Source organism: Scyliorhinus canicula, chromosome 21, assembly GCF_902713615.1.
Source record: "Scyliorhinus canicula chromosome 21, sScyCan1.1, whole genome shotgun sequence".
Lineage (NCBI taxonomy): Eukaryota > Metazoa > Chordata > Chondrichthyes > Carcharhiniformes > Scyliorhinidae > Scyliorhinus > Scyliorhinus canicula.
Window position 1 is genome coordinate 55,984,995 of NC_052166.1, and position 18,212 is coordinate 56,003,206.

The 18,212-nt window shown below is 44.3% G+C and overlaps 1 protein-coding gene across 1 annotated transcript in view; it reads left to right on the forward strand.

Annotated features, from left to right (window-relative positions):
* LOC119955456 (probable helicase senataxin) overlaps positions 1-18,212 on the forward strand; it is a 140,057-nt gene that overhangs the window by 87,164 nt on the left and 34,681 nt on the right. Inside the window, 5 exon segments of the mRNA XM_038781647.1 lie at positions 439-558; positions 1,960-2,125; positions 3,846-3,942; positions 12,749-16,380; positions 16,382-17,315. Coding sequence (XP_038637575.1) covers positions 439-558; positions 1,960-2,125; positions 3,846-3,942; positions 12,749-16,380; positions 16,382-17,315 — 4,949 coding nt within the window.

The following is an 18,212-nucleotide window of genomic DNA, read 5'->3' on the forward strand; positions in this document are numbered from 1 at the left end:
CTTACCAACCATATAAAGTTTATTTCCAGTAGGGTTGTCAAAGGTGCTAATTCAAGATTGCTACCTCGCATATGTTCCATTTGCATTTCAAACATGCTCTTAATCAAAAAGTCACCTTCCCTTAATTCCTCTAATCAAAGTAATCTCCCTGTTCTTACAAAACTCCAGTCCACTCTTTTAAATTTAGGGGGAACCCAATCTCTGTGTTGATCTGAGTTACTCCCGCTCTTCTGTATAATCTGCCAAAGCACATTATTCTGTTTGCATTGAATTTAATGAGAGTGCACTCATTTACAAATAAAATAAGTAATTATATTTGGTTTCTTTTTTAAATGAATAGAAAATAAATTGAAGTTATTTAATTAAGATGTAACTATTGAGAACCTATTTCAATGCTGCAGTATACTGTATGTGTGATATAAATCTTCACTTCCTTAGGTATCTGCATGCTATTGATGGTGTTGGATGAACAAGCTATGGACTCACTGCTACTTGCTCAGGATAAACAAAATGACTTCATGAAGTCAATTCTGAACACCATGATGAAATGTAAACCAGGTATGCCTGAATACCTCTGTTAATATGATATTGTAATAACACTTCATGATTGTACAAGTCTGATGTCATAGAGGTGCTTGTCATGGACGTGCTTATGTTAAAAGGATTAACCCATATTTTATTTTGGGGCATTCTAAGCAAATAAAATCTCAGTTTATTTATCTGCTTGTATTAATTTTAATACTTCTAAATGATCTGACCAAACTTCACATTTACAGTGTCTTGAGGTGCAGTGGGAGAAATTTTGTTTCAAAAGTAGCTTCAATTAGAAAAACCACTGAATCAAAAAACGTGCTTTGAAGGGAAAAGGAAGTGGACGTAGTTAATGCTGTTTCCTGTAGCGATAACGGCGCTTTCACTTTGACTTACTATGACATTTTGGTCAAAATATAAAATAGACTTAATATAATTTATACAGTATTTTCAACATAAACTGGTGCTCCTGTGTTATATGTATGCATATGAAATTGAGAATAATGCCGCTTTTGCAATGTAATTTAATCAGATATCATGCTGCATTAGCAGAAGCAAAACTAACTAGAAAAAATAGTGACATAATTTACTTTTTTGTTTTAAAAAGGATAATCTAATTCAAAACATCAACACAATCCTAAATTTGTGGTTGAAGCTAGTGCAGTTATGGACATTCCTGTTACCAGCAACCCCTTTGTCAGTGTTGAGGGCAAAATTAATGCTTCTAGTTAGTTTGGAGATTTAAAAAAAAAATCTAAACATGTTAGAAGAATTGTTGCTTTTTAAATAAGGGCCTGGATATTTTTAGCTTTTCGTGGTATCTGTTCATCATACCCAGAAAAGCCTGTCACACCTCTTTTCGTTTTAAAATCAGATCATTTTGAACTATAATGCTTCAGTACCTTTCTTCTCAGGAAATGAACTTATCCTAGCTTTGATGTCAAACATTATTAATGCAAGTTTTGTTCTGGCTAAGCGTGCCCTAGCTTTAAATTACTGACAACCGTGTAATATCTTGACCAAGATCACTGAGGATTTTCAATCTATCTACAAAATTAAATGGTAATAATGGTCTAGATTTTCTTATTAGTGTTGCTAAAAAATCTGTCAAAACAATCAACCTTACAGTCAGTAAATCCAGACTAATATATCTTGGACGTAACAGCTACACTACAGGAGGAAGCAATTGCCCATCCCACCTTTGTTGCAAAATCAATTACTTAGGCTGTTAAAGCTTCATTATTGTCTGCTATCAAACTAATATTTCTTTTTGCTGAAGTCTGTAAATTGCCACTGAATGGGTTTTAATTGTTTTCGATCAAGCACATTTTTTGTGAATTTGGGAACCGTGAGTAAATTGTTTTAAACCATCAAAAGTTGGAATGTTGGAATTTTAGACTGATTTCTCTGTGATGATTTGTATTATAGATGATGTTTCTGATCCATTCTGGCCAGCTCTGCAGTGCTTCATGATAATCCTTGATCGACTTGGATCAAAAGTCTGGGGCCAGCTCATTGACCCCACAGAGGCATTCCAGACCATTATCAGAAGCCAGAGTTACAACAACGAGATTGACAAAATTCGGAATACAAGGTTGGTAAGTTGATCATGATGGGAAAGGAGATTTGAAAGAAAGAGGAAGTAGAGATGTTTAATGTTGCCTATAGTGATAACAGGGCTGTCACTTTGATTTACTACAGTGTGAATTTGGTCAAAGTAAATATAAAACCGGTTTTTAATATTATTTGCTCAGTTTGTACAGTATATTCAACGTAATATGGTGCTCTTGGATTATCTGTATGAATAAAATTGAGAATAATACATTATTTCAGGAGTTAAAATATTAAATAATAACTGCTTGCATTTAAATTGTGCCTGCAACATGTTAAAATGTCCAAAGTGCATCACAGTAGATAAGTTAGGGAATCTGACCAAAGCGTGCTGAAAGATGGAGATTTTGAGGGGGTTTCTGTCGGAGTGGTAAGCTGTAGTGCCGTGGAAGATTTTGTGAAAACACTCCAGAATGTGCAGCCAAAAGTAACTGGTTGTTTTGATGTTGAAAGTTGGGTAGAAGAAGCAGGGAAATAGAATGCTAGAGTCTGAAGAACAACGGTGTGCACTGCCATTGCAGCAATAAGTGAGTGGATGAAGTTGCAGCAAACCCTGAATTGCAAATATTAGGTGATGGAGGTTGAAGAGGATGTGGTGTTAAGGGCTTTGTGCTGGATAGATTGCATGCAGCGGAGTTTTAGATAAAATGACGATTGTGCAAGGCAACACCTAAGAGGCAAGTGAGAAGAGTGTAGAAAAAGTTGGGTATGGAGGTGACTTGGAGAAGACAATGCAGAGATGGAAATAGGTGATTCAGAAGGAGAGGGTGCAGGATTTGAAACAGCGTATAATGGTCAAATGAAACATCCATGGTTTCACATATTTTGCGTTCAGCCTGAGTGAGCGTCTGGAGAGGAATTGGGGACCAGGGCATAAAGTTTTAGTTGGGACTTTGGTTTTTCGCCCATCCTAGACGATTGTGTGACTGATCAGGATGGGCTGGAAGGATGTTTTTTCTTGCCTTTTATTCATGTCTCCCTATAGCTCTAATGAGTGGGAAATGGCTGTAGATAATACGAGATTAGATGTAAGGTGAGAGTGTGGTTAACCATTAACTTGATTGGCGGCACTGAAGCTGAACATCATCCAAGACAATGTTCACTTGATTGGTACCATGCCATTGGTCTCAGTTCTCACTCTCTCCACACTCCATGTGCGAGCAAGGTGCTGCTTTTAGGGGTGTCTGATAGGACTTTCCATGCTTGACAGCACCCATCTGATGATAAATGCAACATCATTGGAACACCTAAAAGTTCCTCTCTTGTACGTATTGAGTACATACTGCAAATCCTTTGTTGCAACTGAGACAAAATCCTGAAGCTCATCCAGCATAATCATGTGAGCATCAGACCACTGCAGCCCAACATCAGTTTCTCAGTGCAACTATGAATGGACAATAAATGCTGTTTGGTCAAAGTTCCCTGGGTGACAAAAATACAACTTTTCTGCAGTGCAGGTGACAAATGCACGTTAACTGACTTATTTGTGGAAATGCAATCTAGACCGACGAGGTGCAAGCTTTCTCTCTCTGGCTGTAAGGTTTTTTGAAAAACGAGTGTTAATAACTGGGTGATGATTCACAGCACATCATTGGTTGAAAATTCACATTTTAGAAGCTGCTGTTCTGAAGTCATGTTTTTAAATGTAAACAACTTCCACAATTTTATGTAGTTTAACCTTAATAACTAAAATTTGTTTTTAGAAATAATGCAAAGATAAAGTGTGATCTGGATGATGACGATGACATGGTTTCATGCAGCCAGATTGTTTATGACTACAACTCGAAGAAAAAAAACAAGGTACTATACCCTCCTGTAGAATAACATCGGGCAGCATTTGCCCTGCAGGCTTTGAGACCCTAATGTTGGGACTAAATGGGGATCAGAAACCACAGGTGCCTGGAGCCGGACTGGAGGAACTCTTTTCTGGAACCAGCCTTCAATTGGTTCTCTCCAAACCCAATGTCTAAATAAAAGGGTGGGTGGGCTCCCAATGCTACTGTCTTAAACTGAGGGCTGGCAGCTCTCGAGCCTTGGCCATCCAACACGAAAGGTGGTTGCTCCTCCGGCAGGATGTAATCCTTGGAGAGTGGAAGACGTGCTGTTCGGTAATTTGGACATTCTGAATTCTCCCTCAGTGTACCCAAAAAGGCCTCGGAATATGGCGACTTGGGGCTTTTCACAGTAACTTCATTGCAGTGTTAATGTAAGTCTACTTGTGACAATAAAGATTATTATTGTTATTAAAATAATTACCTTTGGGTGGGGGGGGGACTTCCGGTGGCGACTACGGAGGAGTAAGTCGCACATATGGGCAGCGCGGTAGCATGGTGGTTAGCATAAATGCTTCACAGCTCCAGGGTCCCAGGTTCGATTCCCGGCTGGGTCACTGTCTGTGTGGAGTCTGCACGTCCTCCCCGTGTGTGCGTGGGTTTCCTCCGGGTGCTCCGGTTTCCTCCCACAGTCCAAATATGTGCGGGTTAGGTGGATTTGCCATGCTAAATTGCCCGTAGTGTCCTAATAGTAAGGTTAAGGGGGGGGAGTTGTTGGGTTACGGGTATAGGGTGGATGCGTGGGTTTGGGTAGGGTGATCATTGCTCGGCACAACATCGAGGGCCTAAGGGCCTGTTCTGTGCTGTACTGTTCTATGTTCTATATGGTGGCTCTCGATCCAGTCGGACTTTCGGACCATTTTCACCGACTTTTTTGTATTTTTGAGCGCTGGATCTGAAGGCATAGGCACTCAGGTACTGACTCCAGACATAGGTATATGGAATTAAAAAGCAGAAAGAATCACAAACAGCTGAAGAAGTGGGCAAACAAGGGCAGTGTAGAAGCTGGTGCTGAGGACAATATGGCCGATGTCCGGACCCCGCTGCAGGTCATTCAAGAGGGCTTTACCGCGTTGAAACGGGGGGGGGGGGGAGGAAGGGGTAGTTGATTTGATGAGGGAGGGACTTGGGTTCGGGAACATGGAGAAGGTCGGAGGTGGGGGCTACCAGGAGGCGGGCCAGGGGCTGGGGGTGGCCCCAAGAAAGGAGATGGTTGATGGGCGGAGGCGGGGGTGGCACGGTGCCCCTCAACCAGGCTGATCACCTGGAACGTTAGAGGGTTAAACGGGTCGGTAAAGAGGGCGCGTGTGTTCGAGCATCTGAGGGCGCTTAAAGCGGACGTGATAATGCTTCAGGAGACCCATCTGAAAGCAGGCTGTCCAGGTCAGACTGAGGAAGGGCTGGATCAGCCAGGTCTTCCACTCGGGGCTGGACGCTAAAACCAGGGGGGTCGCGATTTTGGTCAACAAACAGGTGCAATTCGAGGTGGACAGCACAATCTCGGATGGGGGAAGGCAGATTTGTCATGGTGAGTGGCAAGCTTGAGGGGATTTGGTCACTGTAAATGCCCCAAACTGGGATGATGTGGATTTTATTAAGAGACTGCTGGGGAAGATACCTGACCTGGACTCGCACAGGCTGATTATGGGAGGGGATTTTAACACCGTCCTTCACCCCGGTCTAGACTGGTCGTGTTCAAAAACGGGTAAGATGCAGGCAATGGCAAAAGAATTGTGGGGGTTCATGGAGCAAATGAGGAGGGCTGATCCATGGAGGGCTAGTCGGCCGATGGGGAGGATGTTTTCGTTCTATTCACATGTCCATAAGGTGTATTCCCAAATTGATTTTTTCATCATGAGCAGGGATTTGCTGGCGGGGTTGACAGACGTAGAATATTTGGCGATCGCTATTTCGGGCCATGTCCCGCACTAGGTTGATCTGCAGGTTTGCAAGGAAAGTTTTCAGCACCCTCAATGGAGGCTACAGGTCGGTTTGTTGGCGGGCGAGACGATGTGTGAGAGGGTGAGGAAATGAATGCAAAACTACCTGCAGGGTCAATGACACAGGGAAAGTCTCAGCGGCGGTGCTCTGGGAAGCGCTGAAGGCGGTGGTGAGAGGGGAGCTGATTTTGATTAGAGCACATAGGGACAGGATGGATAGGGCAGAAACGGATCGACTGGTAATGGAGATCTTACAGATAGACAGGAGATATGCGGAGACCCCAAGGACAGAGCTATTAAGGGAACGACGAAGGCTACAGACTGAGTTTGGGGTGTTCTCCACAGCTATGGCTGTGGAGCAGCTGAGGAAGGCGAGGGGTGCGATTTATGAGCACGGGGAGAAAGAATGCTGGCACAGCAACTGAGGAAGAGGGAGGCGGCCAGGGAAATGGGGAAGGTACTTGATAGGGGACCCGGCAGGGCTGAACAAGGTGTTCAGGGACTTCTATAGTAAGCTTTACAGCTAGGAACCCCCTCCTGGGCTGGAGGCGATGAGGCGCTTTCTGGATGGACTGACCTTCCCAAAAGTGGGCAGGGGATTAATAAACGAGTTGGGGGCCCCGATCAGGACCGAAGAAATATTGGGCTTGAGTGCCATGCAATCGGTTAAATCCCTGGGGCCGGAAGAGTATCCAGTGGAGTTTTACAAAACGTTCTCCGAGATAGTGGGGCCGGTGCTAGTTAGGGTTTTCAATGAGGCAAGAGACAGAGGGGTGCTACCCCCGACTGTGTCACAGGCCACCATCTCCCTGATATTGAAACGGGGCACAGACCCGGAGGCATGTGGGTTCTATCGGCCGATCTCTCTGCTCAACGTAGATGCTAAAATACTGGCCAAGCTCTATGCTGCTAGGATTGAGGACTGTGTGCCAGACGTCATGATGGAAGATCAAACCGGGTTCGTCAAGGGCAGGCAGCTGGTGGCCAACCTAAGAAGGCTGCTGCTGAAGGCTCATGATGCTCCCGGAGAGTAGGGAGGCAGAGGTAGTTGTGGCAATAGATCCCGAGAAGGCTTTTGACCGGGTTGAGTGGGAACTATTTATGGGAGGTGTTGGGACGATTTGGGTTCGGGGAAGGCTTTATCGACTGGGTCAGACTGTTGCACCAGGCTCCGGAGGCGAGTTTGAGGATGAACAGGACGACATCTGACTATTTTAGACTGTACCGAGGGACAAGGCAGAAGTGTCCTCTCTCCCCACTGCTGTTTGCGTTAGCATTAGAGCCGCTGGCAAATGCCCTGAGAGCTTCTAGGGAGTGGAAGGGGCTGGTAAGGGGGGGGGGGGGGGGGGGGGGGGGGGGTCATTGTACGCTGACGACCTGCTCTTATACATCATGGATCCAGTGGCTGTGATGGATGAAATCTTGGGAATTCTGAAGGAATTTGGCCGTACAAACTGAACATGGAAAATAATGAGTTGTTTGTGGTCCAGGCGAGGGGCCAGGAGTGTCGGTTGAAGGGGCTGCCCTTCAGGCTAGTAGGGGACAGTTTTAGATACTTAGGGATACAGGTGGCGTGGGACTGAGGCCGTCTGCACAAGTTGAACTTGATCTCAGTTGGTGGAGCAAATGAGGGCTGAGTTCCGGAGGTGGGATGCGCTCCCACTGACACTAGCACGGAGAGTGCAGACGGTTAAAATGACAATCCTCCCAAGATTCCTGTTCGTCTTTGTGTCTCCCCATTTTCATTCCGTGGTCTTTTTTCAAGAAGGTTAATAAAATTATTATGGGATTTGTGTGGGTGGGAAAGTCCCCACGTGTGAGATTAATGCTCGAGAGGAATCGAGGAGAAGGGGTCTGGCGCTGCCAAACTTTAGTAACTACTACTGGGCGGCCAACATAGCTATGACAAGGAAGTGGATGGGTGATGCAGGGTCGTTTTGGGGGCGAATGGAGGCCGCTTCGTGCAGGGGCACTAGCTTGGCATCCCTGGTTAGGGTGCCCCTGCCGCTCCCGCCGGTACAGTACTCCACCAGCCCTATAGTGGTGGTGACTTTGCGGATCTGGGGTCAATGGAGAAGGCACGTGGGGAAAGCGAGAGCATCCGTTTGCTCCCCAATCTGCGACAATCACCGGTTTGCCCCAGGGAATATGGATGGTGGGTTCCGAGCATGGCGGAGGGCTGGGATTGAGAGGATGGGGGATTTGTTCTTGGAAGGGAGCTTCCAGAGCACGAGGGCATTAGAGGACAAATTTGGGCTGGCGAGAGGGAATGAGTTCAGGTACTTGCAGCTGCGGGACTTTCTACGCAGACAGATTCCATCCTTCCCACGCCTGCCACTTGGGGATCCAGGTCCAGTGGATGGGTGGGGGAGGGGAGGGTCTCGACATATATAAAGAACTGGGAGCAGAGGAGACGCAGATAGAGGAGCTGAAGCTTAAGTGGGAAGAGGAGCTCGGGGGTGAGATGGAAGAGGGCTTATGGGTGGAGACGTTGAGTAGAGTAAACGCGACCACAACATGTGCTCGGCTCAGCCTGATTCAATTCAAGGTCTTCCACCGGGCCCACATGACAGTGGCCCAGATGAGTACATTTTTTGGATTGGAGGACAGGTGCACCAGATGTTAGGGAGGATCAGCAAACCATGTCCACATGTTCTGGGCATGTCCAAAACTCAGGGTTCTGCCGGGGATTTGCAGACATTATGTCCCAGGTACTGAAAACAAGTGTGGTGATGATTCCAGAGGTGGCTATTTATGGGGTTTCTGAGACCCAGGAGTCCATGAGGAGAGAGAGGTTGATGTTTTGGCCTTTGCTTCCCTGGTAGCCCGGCGACGAATTCTGTTGGCATGGAGGGACTCAAAACTCCCGAAGTCGGAGGCCTGGCTATCGGATAAGGCGAGCTTTCTCGTTCTGGAGAAAATTAAGTTTGCTTTGAGAGGGTCACTGTCAGGGTTCGCTCAGAGGTGGCAACCATTTATCAACTTCTTTGCGGAAAATTAATCGTCAGCGGGGGGGGTTAGGGCAACGTAGATTAGGGGGTAGTAGGCTGGTCCTTGTAGGAGGGGAGCTGGTTTTCTCGCACTGTATTGATTGTTCTTTGCACAGTGTTTTATTACTATGCCAAAATGTCCTAACAAAATTGTTTATCAAAAACAAAATTACCCACCGGCTCCTCCATTCAGAGGGGAGACCTTCTTACGGGCTGTAACAGTGACAAATGGAATTTAACCCTGAAAAGTATGAGGTGACACATTTTGGGAGGACTAGCAAGGCACGAGAATACACGGTGAATAGTAAGACACTAGGAAGTACAGAGGGACCTTGAGGTGCATGCCATAGATCTCTGAAGGCAGCAGGACAGGTAGCTATTAGGTGGTTAAGAAGGGATATGGGGTACTTGCCTTTATTAGCCAAGACATAGAATAGAAGAACCCCCATGCTCCTTGTATTCTATGCCTTGGCTAATAAAGGCAAGTATCCCATATGCCTCCATTAAGATGGAGCTGTAGAAAATGCTTGTTAGGCCACTACTAGAGTACTGTATGCAGGTGTGGTCGCCACACAAGGAAGGATGGCCGACAAGGGAAGTCAGGGACAGCATAAAAGCAAAGGGAAAAGCATACAATGGTGAGGATGGGTGGGAAGCCAGAGGATTGTGACGTCTTTAAATGCAAGCATTGGACAACTAAAAAAGCAATAAGGGGAGGCGAATATGAAATATGAGTGTAAGCTAGCTAGTAATATAAAAGAGGATTGCAAGAGTTCTTTTCTATTTATAAAAGGTAAGAGAGGCAAGAATGAACATCGGACCACTGGAAAATGAAGCTGGAGGTAGTAATGGTGAACAAAGATATGGCAGATGAACTGAATATGTACTTTGCATCAGTCTTCATGGTGGAAGAAACTAGTGGCATGCCAGAACTTCAAGAGAGTCGGGGCAGAGGTGAGTGTAGTGGCCATCACTAAGGAGAAGTTGCTGGGGAAGCTGAAAGACCTGAAGGTGGATAAATCACCTGGACGAGATGGACTACATCCCAGGGCCCTGAGGGAATAGCTGAGGAGATTGTGGAAGCATTAGTGGTGATCTTCCAGGAGTCACTGGAGTTGAGGAGGGTCCCAGAGGACTGGAAAATGATAATGTAACACCCCTGTTTAAGAAGGCAGAAGATAGGAAATTATAGGCTGGTTAGCCTGATTTTGGTTGTTGGTAAGATTTGAGAGTATTATGAAGGGTGAGATTGCAAAAAAACTTGGAAGTGCATGGTAAAATAGGACTGAGACAGCACGGTTTTGTCTGGGGGAAGATCATGCCTGACACGTCTGTTAGAATTCTTTGAGGAGGTAACGAGGAAGTTAGTCAAAGGAGAACAAATGGACGTGATTGAGTTGGATTTTCAGAAGGCTTTGACAAGGTACTGACAAGGCTGCTAAATAAGATAAAAGTTCATGGTTTTAGGGTAAGGGACTAGATAGAGGATTAGTTGACTGGCAGAAGGCAGAGACTTGAAATGAATGAAACTTGGGATGAAGAGCTATTTTTCAGGATTGCAGTCGGTGACTAGTGGTGTTCCGCAGGGGTCAGTGTTGGGACTACAAAATTTCATGATACAGATTAACAATCTTGAAGAAGGAATTGAGGGCAATGTTGCTAAGTTTGCAGATGATACAAAAATATGTAGAGGGTCTAGTAGTGTTGAGGAAGCCGGGAGCTGCAGAAGGACTTGGATAGGCTGGGAGAGTAGGCAAAGTAGTGACAGATGGAATACAATGTGGAAATGTATGAGGTTATGGAAGGAAAAATAGAGGCATAGATTATTTTCTAAATGAGGAAAGGCTTTGGAAATCTGAAGCACAAAGGGACTTGAGAGTCCTAGTTCAGGATTCTCTTACAGTTAACATGCAGGTTCAGTTGGAAGTTAAGAAGGCAAATGCAATGTTGCCATTAATTTCGAGCAGGCTAGAGTGCAAGAGCAAGGATGTACTTCTGAGGCTGTATGAGGCTCTGGTCAGACCCCATTGAGAATATTATGAGCAGTTTTGGGCCCCATATCTAAGGAAGGGTGTGCTGGCCTTTGAGGAGGTCCAGAGGAGGTTCACACGAATGATCCCAGGAATGAAAGGGCTTGTCATGTGAGGACCGATTGGAAGAATGAGGGGAGATCTCATTGAAACTTACAGGATAATTGGTTAAAAAAAAAAAAAAGGGCAGCATGGTGGTTAGCATAAATGCTTCACAGCTCCAGGGTCCCAGGTTCGGTTCCCGGCTGGGTCACTGTCTGTGCGGAGTCTGCACGTCCTCCCTGTGTGTGCGTGGGTTTCCTCCGGGTGCTCCGGTTTCCTCCCACAGTCCAAAGATGTGCTGGTTAGGTGGATTGGCCATGCTAAATTGCCCGTAGTGTCCTAAAAAGTATGGTTGGGGGGGTTATTGGGTTACGGGTATAGGGTGGATACGTGGGTTTGAGTAGGGTGATCATTGCTCGGCACAACATCGAGGGCCGAAGGGCCTGTTCTGTGCTGTACTGTTTTATGTTCTATGACACTGAAAGGCCTAGATAGAGTGGATATGAAGAACATGCTTTCATTAGTAGGAGAGACTAGAACTCGAGAGCAGAGCTCCGACTGAAGGAACGGGGGGGAACCTGCTGGAATTCTTAACGCTTGAAAAGGTCAAATTTGAACTGAGGGGAAGGATACTGGGGTTCTACAATTCATGAGTGTTATTCATTATGCACTTTCGAGATTTGGATCACATCGAAAATTAGGGGCGGTGCTGGGAAGGTTGGGGCGAGAGGAACTGTATGTGTTAATGGTGACTATGGGTGATTCCTGCTTCCTTTTTGTCATTTGTTTATGTGAACATGCGGGCTAATGTTTGGGGTTGGGTGGGAGGATGGAATCGTTGTTATTGATATGGGGTTGACAGTACATTCGTTACTGTTTATTGTTGGGTGTAAATCTGGGAGAAAATTTGAAAAAGGAGAAATTATTAGGAGCAACTCGTTTCCATTTTCACTTTTTATCCTGTGGAAACTGGCATGGCATTGATCTGCAGCACAACATTGCTTCTCATTTGGCCAAAATATGCAGTAAATTAACATTCACACTTGGAGACCTGAAGCATGATTAATGTAGGAATTTGAGAGAGTTGCAATAATAATATTTATTATTGTCACATGTAGGCTTACATTAACACTGCAATGAAGTAACTGTGACTATCTCCTAATTGCCACATCCGGCGCCTGTTCGGGTACACAGAGGGAGAATTCAGAATGTTCAATTCATCTAATGAGCATGTCCTTCGGGACTTGCGGGAGGAAACCAGTGGACACCCACGCAGACATGGGAAGAACGTGCAGACTCCGCACAGTGGCCCAAGCCAGGAATCGAACCCGGGTCCCTGGCACGGTAAAGCAATAGTGCTAACCATTGTGTTACCGTGCCAGATATTTAGGAGGTGCTGTTCCAAAGTTGCATTATTAAATTTTATTATAATTTTCAGCTTTGTGAAAAGCAATGCGTCGAAGGTCCAAATATTGTCATATAAAGAATTGTTGATTTTTGGAATCCCGCTCCCCACCCCACCCAAGGGGATTAGGATTCTCATTATTCAGTGTTCCAAGTCAGAGAATGATTAGATTTTGCAAAGTGAATGACTAACGGGATATAGGAACAATACAGGAAGGTGGAGTTACGGTAGATCAGCCATTGTCAGAACAGGCTGAAAAGAGGCAGCCGCAGCAGCCTCTTGTATTTTTTAGAGTAACTGTTATAAATGTGCCATAATCCTAATACATTTAAATGTAAATTTACTTCATCTCTGTTGCTTTTTATAGGATGCTGGCTGGCGAAATGCAATTTGCCCGGATTACTACCCAAATATGTATGATGAACTGCAAAGTCTTGTAAATGTACTTCAGTGTGACATCGGACAAGATATGCGTGTACACAACAGTACATTTCTGTGGTTCATCCCCTTTGTTAATTCTGTCATGGACCTAAAGGATCTTGGCATAGCCTACATTGGGGAAGTTGTTTATCATATCTACTCTGAGATAAAGGATATATTGAATCGGAAAGTGGATTTCTGTGATAAAGTGTCAGAGTTTTTCATCCTTATCTTGGTATCCATCATTGAACTCCATAGAAATAAAAACAATTTCCATTTGCTGTGGTACAGCTCACAGAGGTGGGTGGAAGCTTTGGTGAAATGTGCCACTCTTCCCGCCAGAGTTTTCAACCAAAACAGTGAGAAAGCAACAGCAGCCAGTAATGCCAAGGTCACGTCAACCACGCTTGCTGCAGGGTCCTCTGCGGCATGTTCCTCTATCACTAGCTCAGTCCAGCAAGCCTGTGTTCAGTTAATTCGTAGTTTTCTGAGAGAGGGATGTCAATCTCAGCAAAGAAACATGTTCCAACAATTCCTTGACAAACTAAATCGACAACTGCGAAGTACCTTTATCCTTGGCTGGCAGTTAAGTCCCAAGGAACAGCAGGAATTACAGTCCTGTTTAACACAATTGGTTAAAAGTGCAAAAAACAAAATCTCTGACGTGAAACAGCTAAGCAGCACAGATGGAAGAGGAAGTGAATTGAAGCTTCCTTCAATTAAATCCGAACAAGAAGAGCCGGGGGAGTGGGGGAAAATGCCTGAATATTATAACAGTGGCCCCGGACCACCGTCTCCTTCAGTGTTACAACTAGAGAGCAAAAGCTCAGCTATTCAACAAGCTATCCTAAATCAAGAAAAAATAGTTGATTGCAAGACTCTGGAACGCAGAGCTAAAGAATCATTTGCAGAACCAGTCCTCCCATTTAAGGCTCAGTTTACCTTGTACGATGATAATACCTTCCATAATAGACACATAATTGATGATGATGTTTTTGAGACAAATAATGAACAGGAATTACTACATACAAGGGTGACCATAGTAGAAATCTCCCCTCCTCCCTCTCCTTGTCGTTCTTTGGAAAATGTCACTGTGGGGGACCCACAGAACAGACACGTACATACTTTACAACAAACTGCTACACCCACTCATGAATCCAGTTCCAAAGTGGATCTTGCTGCAAGCCCTTTGCACAAAGATAATTTGCCAGCTGAGACTCTTGAAGTCACTCGCAGTGTTCCTCGTAAAGAAAAATGGAAAAAGTCTATGTTATTAGAATTTCAGGAATCTATGAGCAAGGGCACAACAAAGCCTGAAGCAGTCGCCACTGAAAAAGACCAACATGTTCAATCTCCAGTCCCTTCAACTTGTGACGCTATAGCAACTGACTGTGATTTGCCTACAAAAGTGGAATCGGTCAACCCTGGGCCAAGTAAGTTTAAGATTGATCCAAACAAACTGTTCAATCTGAAAGTAAAAATGCAAGCAATTAATCTTGAGGAAAAGATGGTGAAAGGAAGTAATAGTTCCCCTCGTAAAGGAAAGTCATTTGAGAAGTTACCTGATACAGGAGTTGACCGGCAACTTGATAACATGACCAGTAGCGATACTAGACAGAATCTCACTTTCAGCAGAAAAAAGATGAATGACAACAATGCAAACAATTTGCTCTCTTCCCACCCTCAGACAGCTACATTGTCTCCACTTTTTGACAAAAGAGAAAAGCCACAAAGTTCCGGTCATTTTCTTTCTCCATTGTCATCAGTGGATAGTGCGTCTGGCAATGCATCCCAATCTCCTCGTCTATCGAACCTTTTTCACTGTTGGAGCAACAGCAGTGAGAGTGATGATGATATCCCATTCAGTGAATTGCGGGTAAAACTGAAGAAACGGAGTTCACTAACTTCAGAGATGAATGCAAATGACTCCAATGTAGATCACGACCTTGTTAAGCCCCTACTAGCTGCTTCTGTTGCAAGTGCTAATTTATTCAGTGATTTCCCCCGAGAATTATCACAATCTGAGATTGATAAAAAAGGAAAAGTTGCCTGTCAAGTACAGTTGTGTGGTTCCATTCACAATAAAAAAAAATGTGAATCTGACTCATCTTTGGAAGGGCCCACCGTTGTCAAGAATGCAGAAGTTGCCACTATCCCCCATTCAGAATCTTCAAAAGAAACTACAAACATATTGGTAGTTCACAAATCTGAAGCAGGAATAAAAGACACTGCTACCTTAGTACAGGATGTTTCTGGCGCAATTGAGCAAAATAAGCCTTGGCTGCAAGAAATGCCTACACACAATAAATCTCCCCCTGCCTTTGAGGAAAATGATTCACAGTTCTTTGAATTTGAAAGTGAAGAACAGGTATATTCTGTTTGGCAAGATACTTGGCCACAGAAGAGGCAAGTTGACAAAGAAAAGACGGGACGTGTTGAGTTTTGCGTGCAGCCCAACAGTGATGAAATAGAAGTTAACACTATGCTTAATGAATGGGGCTATGATACAGATTATGTGTCTGATGAATTAATTGAAAAGGTGGCTGAGGAGGCTGAAGCACATTTGAAGATAGGACACACAGAAATAGCAGTGAGTGATCCGGACACTGAAAAACAGTTCACACTTGGGATGAAATGGTTTATTTCTTCGTCCAGCTCTACAGATGAAGATGTTTCAGTTGGCAGCAGCACTGTTTCACGTCCTGGGTTTATTTCTGATACTTCCTCAAAGCATAAAAATGAAAAAGAAATCTGCAGTAAAAAAATGATCGATTCAAATCGCCTCAGATCCCTCATTAGGTCTGGTAAAAGTAAGCGGAAGCTCGCACCGACAAAGAAATCACCAGATTCCCACATGGAAAATGTACTACCAGTGAAAAATAGGACTGATAAAGGTGGAGATAGAAGTAAACTTGGTTCATCAAAAGGTGGAGTAAGGGAAAAACACTTATCCCAAGCCACTTCCAGGAAAGATTCAAACAGGTTCACCCTAAATAAGCAAAACAGTTGCCACCAGAAAACTCTGCTACAAAAGAAACCAACTAAACATTTAGAGAGAAAAGGCTCTCTGACATCCTTGACTGATGTTTCCAAGTCCGCTGCCAGGGATGTGCAAAAGGAATTTCCATCAACTTCAAAATCAGTGAAGCTCCATTACAGCTCATCTCCGAAGAAGGTACGCAAACGTCCTGAACCTACTTCAACTGTTGAAAAACTTGGCCTTAAGAAGAAAATTCGTAAAGCTTTTGACCTTTCTCAGGGTAGCCTTGACAATTTGAATAAACTGCGTAATTATGGTCAAACTATGGGGCCTATTGAGCACTGTAAGAAGGCAAAGCTGATCACGCCACAGAAATTAACAACATGTACAAATCCAAGATTGCTGGTTTCTCAGGACCTCCAGTATCTAAGACAGTGTAAGCTTCAAGAAGGCAGTAAAGGGAAGAAGAGGAAAAGTAAATCTACACTTGATGAAAGTACTTTACCAAAAAGATCTCTGCCAAATGAAGAAAGCTGGGTCTCTCTTGCTACTTGTGTCCAAAAGTGTCAGAAGCACCTATCTAGTGTAATGGAAAAAAAACAATGATTGTGTCGCAGCTACTACTTCGTTAGGAAAAGAGCATAGCAGAGCAATGGACGTGACTTCCTCGAAGGAAAAGCTGTCCAGTATAAACGCAATTGATGACTTAAATTTAACACAAAATGATGCTTTGGAAATGGATATTAGTACAGATGAAAACTTGGACGATGATGAATTCTTAATGTTGACACAGAGGGACCCCATAGATGATGACACCACAGAAGAAGAGAATTCCAGAAAAAAGCCTTCAAGCTCAAATGAGACTAGATGCCAATACACAGGCTGCACTGATGTAATTGTGTCCTCAGATAAATTTTGTAAGAAGCATGCTCTATCTGAACCCAAAGATGACACTTTTGTCAAGCCAGGGTTACCTCTGTCTATCCTAAAAAGCTCACGACCTGCAACTGCCAAACTCTTTGCTTCTAGCACTACTTCACGCAATGCTCAACTTGCTACAGAGTTGGAGGTAGTCCCAAAACGTCCAGGAGGAGCAGCTTCCAAAGTTCAAAAACCTTCATTGCCGACATTTGCTGTGCCAGTGACATCAAGACCAACCCCTGTTGCAAAGGATGTGGGAACTACTAATGTTCTTCGAACACTAAACAAAGATGTCAAATTTGGAACGCAGTCAAGTTTTCCAACCCCAGTTAGAGCATTGACATCCAGATTTCCACCTCTACCACCTGGGAGATCCAGGCAGGTTTCACCTAATATCAATTTAGGTCTGACAGAACAGCAACACCGTGACCAATCTTATCTTATCAATGCAGTCCTCAAGTGGAACTATCAGATGTTTGACTCGTTCGATCAGTTTGGGGCGCCAGATTCCCTCTGTGAATTTGCACCACGAGAGGTGCCTGAAAGGTTTCAATCATATGAGGAATATTTCCACACTTTTTACCCTTTGTTAATGTTAAACCTATTTGAACAGGTGAGTATGTTGTACTCTACAGCATTGAAACATGACAGAAATATTATTGACTGTTGGGATCAGGATTAAATGTTTGAACAATATCTGGATTGCATGGTGCAGGTAAGAGCATTTTGAGAAACACTCAGATGGACTTCATAGAATCATAGAATTTGCAGTGCAGAGGATGGCCATTCAGCCTATCGAGCCTGCACTGGCCCTTAGAAAGAGCACCCTACTTAAGTCCATGCCTCCATCCTATCCCCATAACCCAGTAACCACACACAATCTTTTGGACACTAAGGGGCAATTTAGCATGGCCAATCCGCCTAACCTGCACATCTTTGGACTGTGGGAGGAAACCGGAGCACCCGGAGGAAGCCCAAACAGAGAAAGTGCAAACTCCATACAGACTGTCACCCAAGGCTGGAATTAGACCCAGGTCCCTGGAACTGAGTGAGCAGTGCTAACCACTGTGCCGACGTGCCTATGTCATGGCAAAGAGCCTGTAATTAGCAGTTGCATTTTAATCTGTTATTTTTGCAATGCAGACATTTTACATTCCCACAACTTGAATAAGGGGGTGATGTGATCAGGAAAGTAAAAGCTAAGATGGGTTTATGGAGAAAGATCAGGCCAGTGAGAATACGAACAAGGAAAAGTACAGCACAGGAACAGGCCCTTCGGCCCTCCAAGCCTGCACCGACCATGCTGTCCATCTAAACTAACTAGTTTTGGATTACTTTGGTAAATAGCCAACACAGGCTCAATTGAAGAATGGCCCTATGCTAAAAAAATGTAAAGATCTTGCAGTTGGCATGCTGTCAGCTTTTTCTTAACCTTTTCATTCACCTGAGGAAGGAGCAGTGCTCCGAAAGCTAGTGTTTGAAACAAACCTGTTGGACTTTAACCTGGTGT